At 37.7% G+C, this 14,901-nt stretch overlaps 1 protein-coding gene across 1 annotated transcript in view; it reads left to right on the plus strand.

The window, feature by feature from the left end:
- PKD1L1 (polycystin 1 like 1, transient receptor potential channel interacting) overlaps window positions 1–14,901 on the plus strand; it is a 433,476-nt gene that overhangs the window by 205,509 nt on the left and 213,066 nt on the right. Inside the window, exons 28-33 of the mRNA XM_075828219.1 lie at window positions 1,575–1,705; window positions 3,596–3,716; window positions 4,161–4,284; window positions 4,367–4,562; window positions 4,865–4,921; window positions 9,281–9,496. Of these exons, the coding sequence (XP_075684334.1) occupies window positions 1,575–1,705; window positions 3,596–3,716; window positions 4,161–4,284; window positions 4,367–4,562; window positions 4,865–4,921; window positions 9,281–9,496 (845 nt within the window). The remainder of the gene's footprint in view (window positions 1–1,574; window positions 1,706–3,595; window positions 3,717–4,160; window positions 4,285–4,366; window positions 4,563–4,864; window positions 4,922–9,280; window positions 9,497–14,901) is intronic.

Here is a 14,901-nt window from a genome sequence, read left to right on the forward strand (position 1 = left end):
ACAATAACCTCTGCACTGAATTCTGTTGCCCATCCCACAAATGTACCCCCTCATCATGCCAGATATCCCTGGCATAAACAGCAGAGTAAACTGCTGGTCAGGTCTTCCACACCTGATGAATGGTGATGGAAAAAAGCAGAGACGATCATATATACAAGCAGGCCTTACTTAATATCAGGAATGCCCTTTCATCAGCCAAATAGTCCTACTTCTACTCTATCATATCCTTACATTCCTCTAAAGTTCTGGCAACATCTTTTTATGCAAAAATATTGACCTGATTAGACATTTTTAACCTACAATCACATCTATCAGCTCTGACACCCCAGCATCTCCTCTAACGGGTTTCCCTCCCTTATATGTCCGCCCTCATTTCAAATTCTTTATTTATCCAAATATTTCCAATTTTTATTAGAAAACCAAGACATACTGGTTTGTGCATATGCTAGTATTGAGGCACGCAGGCCTCAAATAAAAAATGAACAATTGTCCAAGCATAATAGTAAAAGATGTGATGCAAGCAATATATTATAAAATGTAGATCATTATTACATTCCAATGTGTCAAAGACAAGAAATAAGATATCAGACTTAAAGGGAACAATTACAAATGTGTAACAGGTGTGGTCTGTTGGCTTGTAGCAGGCTCGTGAGGATTCTAGTTAAAAAAAAAAAATCTGAGCTTTTTCCTCATTTCTAATTCTGAACTTGATCAAGTTCCTTTTCATCTCTTTCCTAACTATCATTTTTCCTTCCCAGATCTAAAAACTTTCTTTAACTATGTACAGGCATTTTCTCATCTTAATTCAAATATATAGTTATTAAATCGATAATGAAGAAATCTCTTGACCCCATAGTCCTCTCCATCTACTGCCCCATATAGCTACTTCCATACTCATCCAAACTACTCAAAAAACACATAAACCCAAACTTTCTAAGTACCTCCCTGACAATAACCATTACAACCAAACTGTCGTCACAAAAGTTGCTAATGGCCTACTGGCTGCTAAATCTAAAGGCTATTACTCTTTACTAATTGTCTTCAAACCATCCTCTGCCTTTGACATTGTCATTCATTCTCTACTTCCTCTGATATCATAGAGCTATAACTTGCATCACTAGAATCATTTCAAATCACTTAGCAGCATAAGTGAAAAGTTTATTTTGCTGAAACATAACTTTTAATAAGGTGTAAAGCTAAAATATTTTCAAAACCATTAGAAATTCTATAATGTATTGCATCTGCATTGATACCACTGGGTCAAATGAGCGAGAACATCAGTGTCAATGATTTAAGTAAGTAAAGTAGTGTGAAAACAGTCAAACTTCACATTATATTAGAAGTTAGTAATCTTACTATTTCAGTAAATGCACTTACACACTCCTTTTGTCATCCCTAGTCTAGCACATCTCCAATTTATCCTAAACTCTACCCCTTGACTCATCTACCTCTCCTCTTATTCCTCTAATACCACCTACCTCTGTCAGTTGCATCCAAGTAATTTGTCTTTTTTTTTTTTAGCCAGATAGCTCTGCTGTCCATTGAAGCATGACATGTTTTTCTACTTTTTCTAGCATCACATGGAAGGTCACAACTATATTTTACAGTAAATGAAATGTCAAACAAAATGACCTGTCAGGTTCAACCCAAAAATGGTATTGAAGTGTTCACCATTTTTAGCATTTTCTGCACGTCGGGAAAAGAGGTATGTGATGTATTGTTTGTCTACAATAGGTTTCGTCACCAAATAATAATGTTACATACTTTTTTATACTTAAATAGTCACTAAACTTTCAGAAAACTTTGCATAAATCAGTAGTAAAATGCGAATATAATAAACTTTGTAATATATCTTATTAGAGAAAAAAGCCTCTTTCTCCACTTATCAGGCTATTCTCCCACTGCACTGATTATTCACCTTTAGGCTACACACAGCATATTTTACAGGCTGAAAAATACTAAGGCTAATTTAAAGAAAAATCCGCCTCTGAAATCCAAGTGTTTACTAGCGTATTTTCCAAGCATTTTACCTTTTTACATGTGTATTTTGAGGCATGTTTTTTGTTAGTTTCTAGAAGCGTCAATTGAAAAGACTTCCATGTGAAAAATCAGCTCGTAAATTGCTTCAAGAAGTGGCATATTATTTCTTCTTTTTGAAGAGTTTTTTGTACACTGCTTTTTTAAATTCAGCTACGTAAAAATACACCTTGTATAAACTACACAGTATATTTCTTATTGAAATCAATAAGAAGCTATTTGTAGGTGTATTTCAAATGTATTTCCATGCATAATATGACACTTTTAAGACCCGAAATACACCTGAAAGTATGTTGTGCGAACATAGCTTTTATTCACTGCATAAATCCATCTTGAGAGATGAGATGGCCATCAGTTCACTGATCAGGTTACATGCTGCCCATAGATGTCTATGGAGAGATAATTGACAGGAGGGAGCAGTAGAAGAGTGAGGTAGGCGGAGACACTGCTGCAGCTTCTAGTAAGTGCTCTATATTAGCACAGTGCTTGACTCACAGCTACACTGCTCATTACTGTTTACTCATGTCATGTTACTAGATTCAAAATGTATGATTTAGAGAATTTGGGTCCATCTAACCATCAGCAGTACTGATACTATACTGTATTATCAATGCCTAATGATCACCAAGATTTCTAGAAAGACACCAACAGGTTTATAACAAAAGTTACACAGACAATTCATAGCTGATTGCACTAAATCTTAATGTAATATACAGTATAATCGATGTTCTAATTTACCTATTATAGGCCTAGACTATTTGTGTACATTTATATTTATTTTATTTGCCTATAGCAGAGTTTGGAGCCAGTGTTAAAACCATACAGGTAAAGAGGAACACAGAAAACATATTTAAAGTGTTACTAAACTTTTAAAAAGCTTTTTACATGTCATAGTGACATATTCAAAGTTTTGATCGGTGGCGGTCTCCGTGCTCGGTGTATGGGCTCAATAGAAAGTCTATGAGTCCATACGCCGCTCGCTCGTTGGGGTCTCAGTGCTTGGACCCCCACCGATCAAAACTTCTGATATGTCACTATGTCATGTCAGAAGTTTTATAAATGTTTAGTTATCCTCTATGTTTTTCATCAACCATAGACATAACAATAATCCCTAAATGTATGACTGTAAATGACAATTATTAATGATAACGAGTAAGTCTATGGTATTACAATGTTTGGTTCTGAGCAGAAATTTGCACACATTCTGGAAATTTGCATATATCCTGCTTCAAGCTTTTCTCAGTTACTACTGATAAATGTTATAATTGTAGCATGTTATTGGACAAGAAAATACATGTGCATGAATTCACATGAACTATATTTGTAACAAAAAGCATTCCTATAATTGGAAATACAGATGTAGCCATCTTTAACTTGATTCTGATTGCTGCAGCGTGACATCACACAAAAAGCCATTGAAAAGTCATTGAAAAAGTCAAGATAAGAGATCTAGCCACTGTTTATTTAATTTGTTAAAAGTCAAGATAAAGACGGCTACATCTGTATATGGTATTTATGATGTGGTAATGATACATTTCTTCTTGCTACTTGTACACAGGACCTCAACTATGAATTTAGTTACCAAGCAGGGGAATTATCAAGAAAGCCTCTGTATAAAGGAAGAGACATTCAGTATTATTTTCATTTGCCTTCTGGTCATCCAGCTGGTGGATATCAAGGTAAATATATTCAAAACACAAGATGTTTCAGATACATTGAAGTTTAGATTTCCCTTACTGTCCAAAACATCATTGTCTATCTGGTGTATGGTTGAGGATCCAAAATATAGGAGGCTACCAGGGTAAAAACAAAAATACAGTCATAGAATTTTGCTTGAAGTATATTGTCATTTTAAAAATGTAAATGGACTGTAGTCTTTTTGATATAATAACAGGAATGTCAGCCATTGGTCAGTTGCACCGCCTCTCAAAAATAATTATAATATAAAATATCAATGTATCATTTAGATCTTATGAAATTCCAATTATTCTTGTAGTTCTGAGCCAAAACATCAGACCAACTTAAAGGGATTTTATTGTTTTCCAAATTGTACCCATTATGATGTACCCATACATGATTTGTCCTTTTTTCACCGATCATTGATGAGGCGTCTTGTTTTTCAGTTACTGTTTTCACACAAATAACAAATATATATGGATCACAAACAAAGCCATGCCCAGTAAATGTGACAGTTCTACCTATTGTCTTCCACAACATATCTGGTAACCCAATGCCACAACTGGAACTGTAAGTCTCTAAGGAGCTGTAAGAAAAACTATCAAAGTTTAGTTGATTACATTGGTTGATTTCATTGTTTTTCTTTGCGTAGGTTTCAAGAGAGCTTGAGAAATCTTTCTACACTTGTGTTAATGGGAAATCACATTGAGATTCGAAACTATATTGTGTTGTTAACCTCAGTCCTCAATCGACTTTATACAGAGGACAGTAAAATGGCTTTTGAGCTACAATCAGATATTAGAAACAAACTCATTTTCATTGTTCACAATTTATCTTTTAGTAACCAGGTAAAGTTTTCTAGTCTCTTTTCTCTACAAATATAATTATACAGGTGTATATGTATATATCATTAAAGTTTAAAAATATTAATGATATAAAATGGCTCATTTTGCTGTATCATTATCATTCAGATACCTTACTACAACAATTTAATTAATATTATTAAAATCTGAAGATGTACGTAATTTCAAAAATATTGTAACAACTTATAAATCTTAAAAACAAGTCATCAAAGCAATTGTTACTATATACTAATTATTTCATTACAAAGTAAACATCTTCATTTTTTTCTTCAAAATTTCCATTGCAGGATGAACTAAGTGATATTATGTCAATGCTGAGAGACCTATTTAATGCTACAAACCAGGTGTGTGTGACACAGAGATTGCAAAATAGTAATTGTGAATTTTGACAGGGTTGGTGGCTGCACTAGAATGGTTAGAGATTATATTTGTAGATTAAACATTGAAAGGTGGGTTTACAGCTTCTCATCTAAAATAATAATCTAGGATTACTGTGCCGCTAGATATAAAAGGCATGCTACAAAATAATAAAAGAAAAAAGAAAAAAAGTTTAGTCCAGCATAATCCATGATAGCTAGCATGGATTCATAAATACAGGTCATGCCTAACCAACGTGCTCGGTTTCTATGCGGAGGTAAGTGCAAATCAGGATGTTGGTCATGCAACTGATGTCATATATTTGGATTTTGCAAAGTCAGTTGATACTGTTCCGCACAACAGTCTTGTTCTAAAGCTACAGAGGCAGGAATGGGGGACCCTGTATGCACGGACAGAAAATAAAGAGTCGTTATGAATGGTACTTACTCAAAATGGGCTGAAGTCAGCAGTGGGGTACCACAAGGATCTGTGTTAGGCCCAATTCCTATTAATCTCTTTATTAATGACCTTGTGGATGGGATTGATAGCAAGGTGTCAGTTTTTGCTGTTTTGTTTTTTTTTAAATCTCTGCTTGATTATAAAATATTACAGAAAGACCTAAATAAGCTGGCAGCATGGGCAAAATCATGGCAGATGAAATTTAATGTCAATAAATGTAAAGTAATACACCTAGGATGCAATAATAGTGTTAATGCATATACATTAAATGTAATAAAACTGGGGATAACGGAACAAGAGAAGCAACTGGGCAATCTGGTTACAAATAAGCTAAGCAGCTGTACTCAATGTCAAGCAGCAGCTGCAAAAGGGTGTATAAAAAGAGAGATAACAACCCGTGATTCAAGTGTAATATTTCTCCTTTATAAATCTCTTGTAAGGCCACATCTTAAATATGGAATTCAGTATTGGGCTCTACAATGTAAAAAGGAGAATTGGACAGGGTTCTGAGTTTTTTGCCCGTAGCCCTCAATGGGTGCGAGCGAAAAACGCTGTGAAAATCGCGGCAAATGGCGTGCAGGAAGGTCAAAATCTGCCTCAAAACTCCATTTGGGATTTTGAGGCAGAATTTTCCTCCTGCAAAATACTCCCTGTGAACACAGCCTTAGAGGTGATCTTATTAATACGTATAAGTATAGATGTGGTCAATACAAAGAACTAGCACATAATCTGTTCATTCCAAGGATTCTACTAAGGACCAGGGGCCATTCATTGCGTGTGGAAGAAAGAAGTTTCAGACATCAATATACAAAAGGGTTCTTTATAGTTAGAGCAGTCAAACTATGGAATGCCCTACCCCAAGAGGTAGTAATGGCAGATACTATATCAGCATTTAAAAGAAGTCTGGATGATTATTTACTGAAAAAAGGCATTGAGTATTATAAATAAACAAGCAATGAATGGTGTGTAGTTGATTGAGAACGTTTGGACTTAATGGACCTGTGTCTTTTAAAAATAAACATTTTAACAAATGATTAATAGAAAAATAAAATGTGGCTCTGAATCTAAAAGTACAGTATATAGTTATTTATCCAGTTTTTGCTAAATCCAATGCAAAATCCAATATCTATATATAATACTGTGTTAGTATAAAGTAGATATAATTTCCATCACATTAGTCTATCTAATTCCCATGTGATCAAAATGCTAAAACTCAATAAAAATGTCCCAAGTATATAAATAGGTTTTCAGATTGATATATTGTATTTAGTATATCTATATATTTACCCATATACAGTACATTGACATAAACTAAAAGAATCACACCAATATACCTATACATAACCAACTATGAAACAAATAAAGACAGAATTTAAATAGTAATGCTGACATAGTACAGGGTGGGCCATTTATATGGATACACCTAAATAAAATGGGAATGGTTTGTGATATTAACTTCCTGTTTGTGGCACATTAGTATATGGGAGGGGGGAAACTTTTCAAGCTGGGTGTTGACCATGGCGGCCATTTTGAAGTCGGACATTTTGTATTCAACTTTAGTTTTTTCAATGGGAAGAGGGTCATGTGACACATCAAACTTATCGAAAATTTCACAAGAAAAACAATGGTGTGCTTGGTTTTAACGATACTTTATTCTTTCATGAGTTATTTACAAGTTTCTGACCACTTATACAATGTGTTCAAAGTGCTGCCCATTGTGTTGGATTGTCAATGCAACCCTCTTCTCCCACTCTTCACACACTGATAGCAACACCGCAGAAGAAATGCTAGCACAGGCTTCCAGTATCTGTAGTCTCAGTTGCTGCACATCTTGTATCTTCACAGCATAGACAATTGCCTTCAGATGACCCCAAAGATAAAAGTCTAAGGGGGTCAGATCGGGAGGCATTTCTTCTGCGGTGTGTTCAAAGTGCTGCCCATTGTGTTGGATTGTCAATGCAACCCTCTTCTCCCACTCTTCACACACTGATAGCAACACCGCAGAAGAAATGCCTCCCGATCTGACCCCCTTAGACTTTTATCTTTGGGGTCATCTGAAGGCAATTGTCTATGCTGTGAAGATACAAGATGTGCAGCAACTGAGACTACAGATACTGGAAGCCTGTGCTAGCATTTCTTCTGCGGTGTTGCTATCAGTGTGTGAAGAGTGGGAGTGGGCAGCACTTTGAACACATTGTATAAGTGGTCAGAAACTTGTAAATAACTCATGAAAGAATAAAGTATCGTTAAAACCAAGCACACCATTGTTTTTCTTGTGAAATTTTCGATAAGTTTGATGTGTCACATGACCCTCTTCCCATTGAAAAAACTAAAGTTGAATACAAAATGTCCGACTTCAAAATGGCCGCCATGGTCAACACCCAGCTTGAAAAGTTTCCCCCCTCCCATATACTAATGTGCCACAAACAGGAAGTTAATATCACCAACCATTCCCATTTTATTTAGGTGTATCCATATAAATGGCCCACCCTGTACAAAGCCAAGTATACCTGCTCAAATGTATTATACAAGCAAATTAGTCATCATAACGAATAGTACAGGAACTGCACAAATTATGTAGTAAAGGATTATCCATAGACCTTACAGTACTGTATATAAAAAGTAGCATCCGGGAATAAAGACCGTTTCAATAGCAATAGTTGTTACCATTTATGTGAATCTTAGTCAAATCGACAATTTTACTATGAAAGATTTCAATTGGTACAGAATGTAAGTAAATGTATAATTAACAAATATGGTCATGTAGACATATTAAAGTTCGGTAGGCATACAGTGGCAACAAGCAGTAGAATCTTTAAAAACTATTATATTAGGTGAAAGAAAATTTATGTAATGCTGTTTCTTATTGACTATCATAAAAAAGGGAAGATAGAAAAGAGGTTAACAGAAATTATACATATACTGTAGTATTTCTCAGTGTAAGTATATGCATTCTGGTTACTTGGTTAGACTCAAACAGTTCATCGATGTTTATAGTAAAAAATAATTCACAATTATTATCTCAATAAAATCATAACAAAAAAAAATTATGAAAAAAGTACCATGAGATCCGCTGGAAAAACTTCATCAATAGGATATGTATAAAGAAAGAATACAAAGATATTAATAAGTGAATACACTTTTTATTACATTTAAGGGAGAAAAGACCTGCTTAGAGTAGGGTAGGACGGTGGACAACGGGAATGGGGAGGAGAAGAGATTTATAAATATTTATTGTATGCTCTTTGAATAACCAAAAATAACCATGTAAGGGCCCACACATGGTGTAAATTTAATTTAAACATAAATGTGAAAAAAAGCTTATTTATCTAGCAAAATTAATCTAATACTCTGAAAACTCATCATAGGGCAAAAGAGCCCCCTATTAATATGGTATCAGATTAAATATGCAGCAAAGATCAATTAATCAATTTCTATTAGTAGTAAAGCAGTCCACCATATCTGTCATTTTTACAACATAAGATGAATAATCCAGATCAGTATCTGTATCAGGTCATCAAATAACGGAGATGACCCAGAGTGGTAGAGAAACCCAAAATAGTGAAAAAAACAAATACAGTAAATTTAAATAAATAATTGAATAGAGAGCAAACATATAAAAATGAACATCTGCGCTATAAGCTTTTGCAAGCTTGACTATGACCCGTGCGGTGCAAGACGGTCATCCATATTTATAGATTTCATTACAAAGCTAATTGTTTAGCTTCAGGATTCAATACACAAGAATATGGCAGATATTTATATGACCTGTTAGATTGAGATGTCAGTTTACTGATATAAGAGTGTATATACCAAGAAGGCAACAATTATATTTTTTGAGCTTTTTAAAAAAAAAAATTAACATGCCTTTTCTTCATGCACAATAGGTAACAGCTGAGAGCGCCAGGTTTATGATTAAATATACACGATCAATACTCAAAGAGAAATCTGAGTACACAGAGTCTGGGGAAAAAATATTACAGAAGAAATTGGTCGAAAATATAATTTTGCTAATATCTAGTGCAATGAAGGCATATTCCAGATGGTCTGAACTGACAACAATATTTGAGGATGGAGTGGAATGTATGAGTGATTTGTTGTTGGTAAGTTTTATTAAGTATACACCAGGGCTTTGCTATAAGGGGGGCCAGAGGTAGCAGTCGCACCCACGCCCGTTTGACTAAGGGGGCCCAATGGTGGCTCTGCCACATAAGAATACACTAGTATTATAAATGACACATGGTAGGTGGTTCCCTAGTTTAGGTCCAGGAGTTTTAAGTTATGTCTTTGTTATCTCCTATAATTGAAAGATTTGTTCTTGAGAATATTTTTGTATTAGAGATAGACCATTTAAATGGACATGGTTGCCAGGGATGATGTCAACAAAGTGACGAAAAATGAATATTAACAAAAAATCTTATAAAAGAACTGAGGGGATTCTAGTGGGCATCTTTTTAGATGGAGTATCGTGCAAGAGATTGAAGCAATTAAATCACTACAGCTTCGGTCTGTGTTCCTTGATAACAGAAGCAGGATAACCTATGTCCAGAAATTTCCTGCTCAATAAATCCAAATTGTACCTGTGTGTTGTTCCTCACTCCCAATTTTCTTCACCCTAAGAAACTGGCTATAAGGTAAATATCTCACCATGTCTTGGATGACAGCTATCAAGTCTAAGCAGATTATTTCTGTCTGTGGGCTTCACATATAGATCAGTAACAAGTGTTTGGTCAATAATACACCCTTTAACATCAAGAAATAATATAATCTCTTTATAAAAGACTAAAGTAAATTTCATTTCTGGATTAATGTCATTAAGGAACAGGTGAAATTCCTCCAATTGTGCAAGAGTACCAGTCCAAATCAGAAACACATCATCTTTGTATCACCACCTCCTCATCTGAAGTTGTGGCGTTCATAGGTGCAGTCCTCCTACAGCAAACCTGTACGTGGCATGGCCCACCAATACTCTCTGCTCTGAATGTACTATGTACAGGACAGTAGGTGAAATTACACATTTAGGAGGGGCCCTCCGACAGTAACTATCATATATCACTATCATCCTGTCTCTTCTTTTACCAGGTGCCTGCAAGGTCTCAAACCCATTACAAGCAGAAACACTAACAACAAGCCACAGATACACTGATATCTATGACAGGCATAATGTACTGGTATATAAAAGTATATATCTTTATATGCCAGTACATTATACGTGGATAAAAGCATCAAATGTAAAAATAACGGCGCAAACAAAATTACTGTTAATTTAAATTTTTAATACACTTTATTACATAAACATCACGAAACAGTTAATAACATAATCATATTTGGTATCCCCGTAACCGTACCAATCCATACAATACCATAAACTTGTTATTTATGGTGATCAGTGAATGGCGTAAATAAAAATGGCACAATGGCTTTTTATTCTGCATTTAACCCATAATAAAGGTTAAGATAAATAAAACGCTTACTTATGTATATTGCAAAATGAAGCCTAAGAAAAAATAAAATAAAAATAGTCTTGCAAAAAACAAGATGTAATGTCCACTGGGTTGTGGACCCTCTGGACTACTCCACAGATGAGAGCTGGCAGCAGATAACAGGCCACAGGCAGGTAGCTGAGTACTGGATATAGGCTGGTGCTGGATTACTCGATACAGGCTGGTGCCGGATTACTAGACACAGGCTGGTGTCGGATTACTGGATACAAGATGGAGCCGGATTACTGAATACAAGCTGGTGCTGGATTACTGGACACAAACCAGTGCCAGATTACTGGACCCAGGCTGGTGCCGGACTACTGGATACAGGCTGGTGCCGGATTACTGGATACAGGCAGAAAGCGGATTACTGGATACAGGCAGGAAGCGGATTACTGTATATATGCAGGTACCGGATTATTGGACACAGCCAGGAACTGGATTAGTGGTAACGGACACAGGATATGGAAAACAGGATAAGGGAATCTTCGCAGGATAACACAAGGTTTGTCCAACATTGCTCAGGCACTGGGGCAGAGGGCAGGCTCACTTATAAAACACTGGGTGTGCAGGGATAGGCTGGGGACACTTTTACAGGTGCGCTTTGGCCTTTTGAAACACAGCAAGAGTACACACGTGCACCCGATGGGCACAGAGCAGGAGCGGATTCAAAGGAGCAGAGCGCACCTGCCTCCCTGAGAAGGGAGAGGAAGAAGCCGGCAAGCACCCACAGATCAACGACCGCGGCCACCGAGGGCAGAGTGATGCCGGTGGACAGAGGCCATTGGCACTACAGTACCCCACTCCTTACGCCCCCCAGCTCTTCCGTCCAGAGCATAGGAGGAACTTCTTGATGAGAGCTGGGGCATCAATGTACTCTTTAGGATCTCAAGATCTCTCCTCAGGACCAAAATCTTTCCAGTCCACAAGATAAAAGGTTTTCCCTTCTACTTTCTTGTAATCCAGAATCTCCTTGACTTCAAAGACTTCTGAAGAACCCCAAGGAGCAGCTGCAGAATTAGGGGACTTGCTATAATGCTATTAAAAGTTTCAGGGGATACACAGCGAAGAAGTTGGGAATTTTGAGTGTAGGAGACGGTCGTAATCTCTAGGGCACAGGATTGATTTGTCGTAAGATTTCAAAGGGACCGATAAATCTAGAAGCAAATTTGTAAGAAGGAATTTTGAAGAAAATATTTTTAGAGGATAACCAGACTTTAACTCCTGGAGAGAAATGAGGAGACAGCCTTCTTTTCCTATCAGCGTATTTCTTCACCCGAGGAACAGCCTGCAAGATTGCAGCCTCGGTTTGTTGCCAGATTTGGAGAAAGCTGCCATAGGAAACATTAGCTGCAGGAACTTCGGAGATAGCAGGCACATGGAGAGGCACACAAGTATGTTTGCTGTAAACGATGAAAAGCAGAGAAGTGGTAGAATCACTCGTTTGATTATTCTATGGGAATTCCGCTGATATAAAATGGCACAGATAAGTTTCCAGCATTCGGTTAATTTGTTCAACTTGGTCATTGGATTGGGGATGGTACGCAGAAGAGAAGTCCAATTTTACGTCCAGAAGTTTACACAGAGTTCTCCAGAATTTGGATGTGAATCGGTCGCCACGGTCATACAATGTGGAGAGGTAATCCGTGCAGAAGAAAGACATGCTGAATAAAGAGACTTGCCAGGTGAGGAGCTGAGAGGAGGCTGGTCAGAGGAATGAAATGTGCCGTTTTGGAGAAACGATCACCAATAACCCAGACGGTGGTGCAGCCAGCATTGGGGGAAGATCAGTAATAAAATTCATGGCAATATGTTGCCAAGGACCATCAGGAACCGGCAATGGTTGGAGTAGGTCCATAGGCTTGGAATGAGCAATTTTGTTTTGGGCACACTTGGTACATGTGAAGACATAGTCTTGAACGTCCTTGGGTGGTGTGGGCCACCAATAGTGGCGAGAAATGTCCCGAGTTTTACGAGTGTCAGAATGACCTGCCAACTTGGAGTTGTGACCCCAGGAGATAATTTTTTCCCTATTAGCGGAAGAGACATAGATTTTCTCTGGAGGGATGTCTTTGATCGCAGAGGAGTAACAGCTATTATGTGTGAGGGGTCAATGATATGCTGAAGATCCTCTTCTAGGTCAGCCTTCTTTAATGAACAGGATAGAGCGTCTGCTTTGAAATTTTTATCAGCTGAATGGAAATGGAGTTGAAAATAAAATCTGGTAAAGAAAAGTGACCACCTGGCTTGATGTTGATTCAGACGTTGTGACTGTAAGTAGGTAAAGTTTTTGTGATCAGTGTAAATGACAACTGGATGTCCGGATCTCTCCAACAGATGTCTATACTCTTCTAGGGCCAACTCGATGGCTAGGAGCTCACAGTCACCAATGGAATAGTTCCTTTCTGCAGAAGAGAAGAGTTTGGAAAAGAAGCCACATGAGACAGCTTTTCCCTTAGAGTTTCTTTGGAAGAGAATTGCTCCAGCACCAATGAAAGAGGCATCAACCTACAAGAAGAACTGGCGGGAGACATCTGGATAGTGTAGAACAGAGGCAGTGGTGAAGCACCTTTTAAGCAAGCACGAACAAACCGAAGACAGCTACACTCACATAAAAATAAAAGCATTAGAGCTGTTATGCCTATGAATATTGGAAGTTTAAAAAAAAAAAAAAAAAAAAAAATCATCTGGCTATCTGAAGTACAGCACCCACATTTGCAAACAGTAAAAGGGTTAAATAACAAACTTTGTGGCTTACTGCTGCCTCTCTCCTTCACATGTTCACATGTGGCATTTTTTGGGGCTTTTTTGTAAAATGGCAGGAAAATATATTTATGTAAAGGATCTGCCAGGCACAGCTGATGGGTTAACTCCCATAATTAATCAGTCAGCACCTGAATCTACATCCCTGAGACTGACTCCAGCTTCCACCACTCAGGCTGGCAGGCTTAGGAGTGGGAGAGCCTATCGCAACCTGGCCAGACTCAGCTAGCTCCCGCCCTTGGTCTATTTAAGCCTGCCCTTCCTGTCCCTCGGTGCTTGTGATTCTTTTCGTGTGGTTTCCTGGCCCAGCTACAGCTCCTTCTATTTTGATCCTGCTCCATACAAACCCTGGCTTACTGACTACTCTTCTGCTCTTCGTTTGGTACCTCGCAAACTCCTGGCTTGACTCGGCTCGTTCACCACTCTGGTTGCTCACGGTGTTGCCGTGGGCAACTGCCCCTTTCCCTTGCTTGTATTCCCTTGTATGTTTGTCGTGTTTGTCGTGCACTTACTGAGCGCAGGGACCGCCGCCCAGTTGTACCCCGTCGCCTAGGGCGGTTCGTTGCAAGTAGGCAGGGACAGAGTGGCGGGTAGACTAGGGCTCACTTGTCCATTTCCCTACCCCCCGTCATTACATTGTCACAAGCCCATACCTAGTCTGGGGTGGCCTTTCACTGTCTGTGGATCACGATCTTACTTTCTTTCAACCATGGGTGAGTGTATGCTTCCTGGCTCTATCCGGTGATTCCGGAGTAGTAGCCGTGCATATGGTGTATACTTTGCACATTGAGTGCAGCTATTACTATAAGTCCTTGGACTTTTTAGATTGAATGGCACTTTGTACCAGTAATAGGGATTTCCTCATACGGCACATTTACCTTTGACATAGACTTTATGCTGTCCTTTTTCCCTTTAATATCAGCAGTGCTGGTTAAATTGCTAACGGTGCATTTGAGCAATATATGCCTGTATGCTCTCGTGTCATTCATTGTCTATTATACTAATGTACCCATGGTCGTATATACTCTCCAAATGTGACCCACAGGCATATCTCTTCTTTTTAGAAACCTCGCCATGTTTTTTAATAAAATCATTTATGTCAATTATATCAAACAAAAAAAATAAAATTGTATTTTGTACTTTATATATAGCTTATGACTCTTTCTTTCTCATATATATGCTATGCTATCAGTGAGTTTGCTATTTCATGACACTGTGGGGGTACTGTATACCAATGTGGTTTGTACCCAACCAGCTACCTG

This window comes from Rhinoderma darwinii, chromosome 5 (genome assembly GCF_050947455.1).
Source record: "Rhinoderma darwinii isolate aRhiDar2 chromosome 5, aRhiDar2.hap1, whole genome shotgun sequence".
NCBI classification, from domain to species: domain Eukaryota; kingdom Metazoa; phylum Chordata; class Amphibia; order Anura; family Rhinodermatidae; genus Rhinoderma; species Rhinoderma darwinii.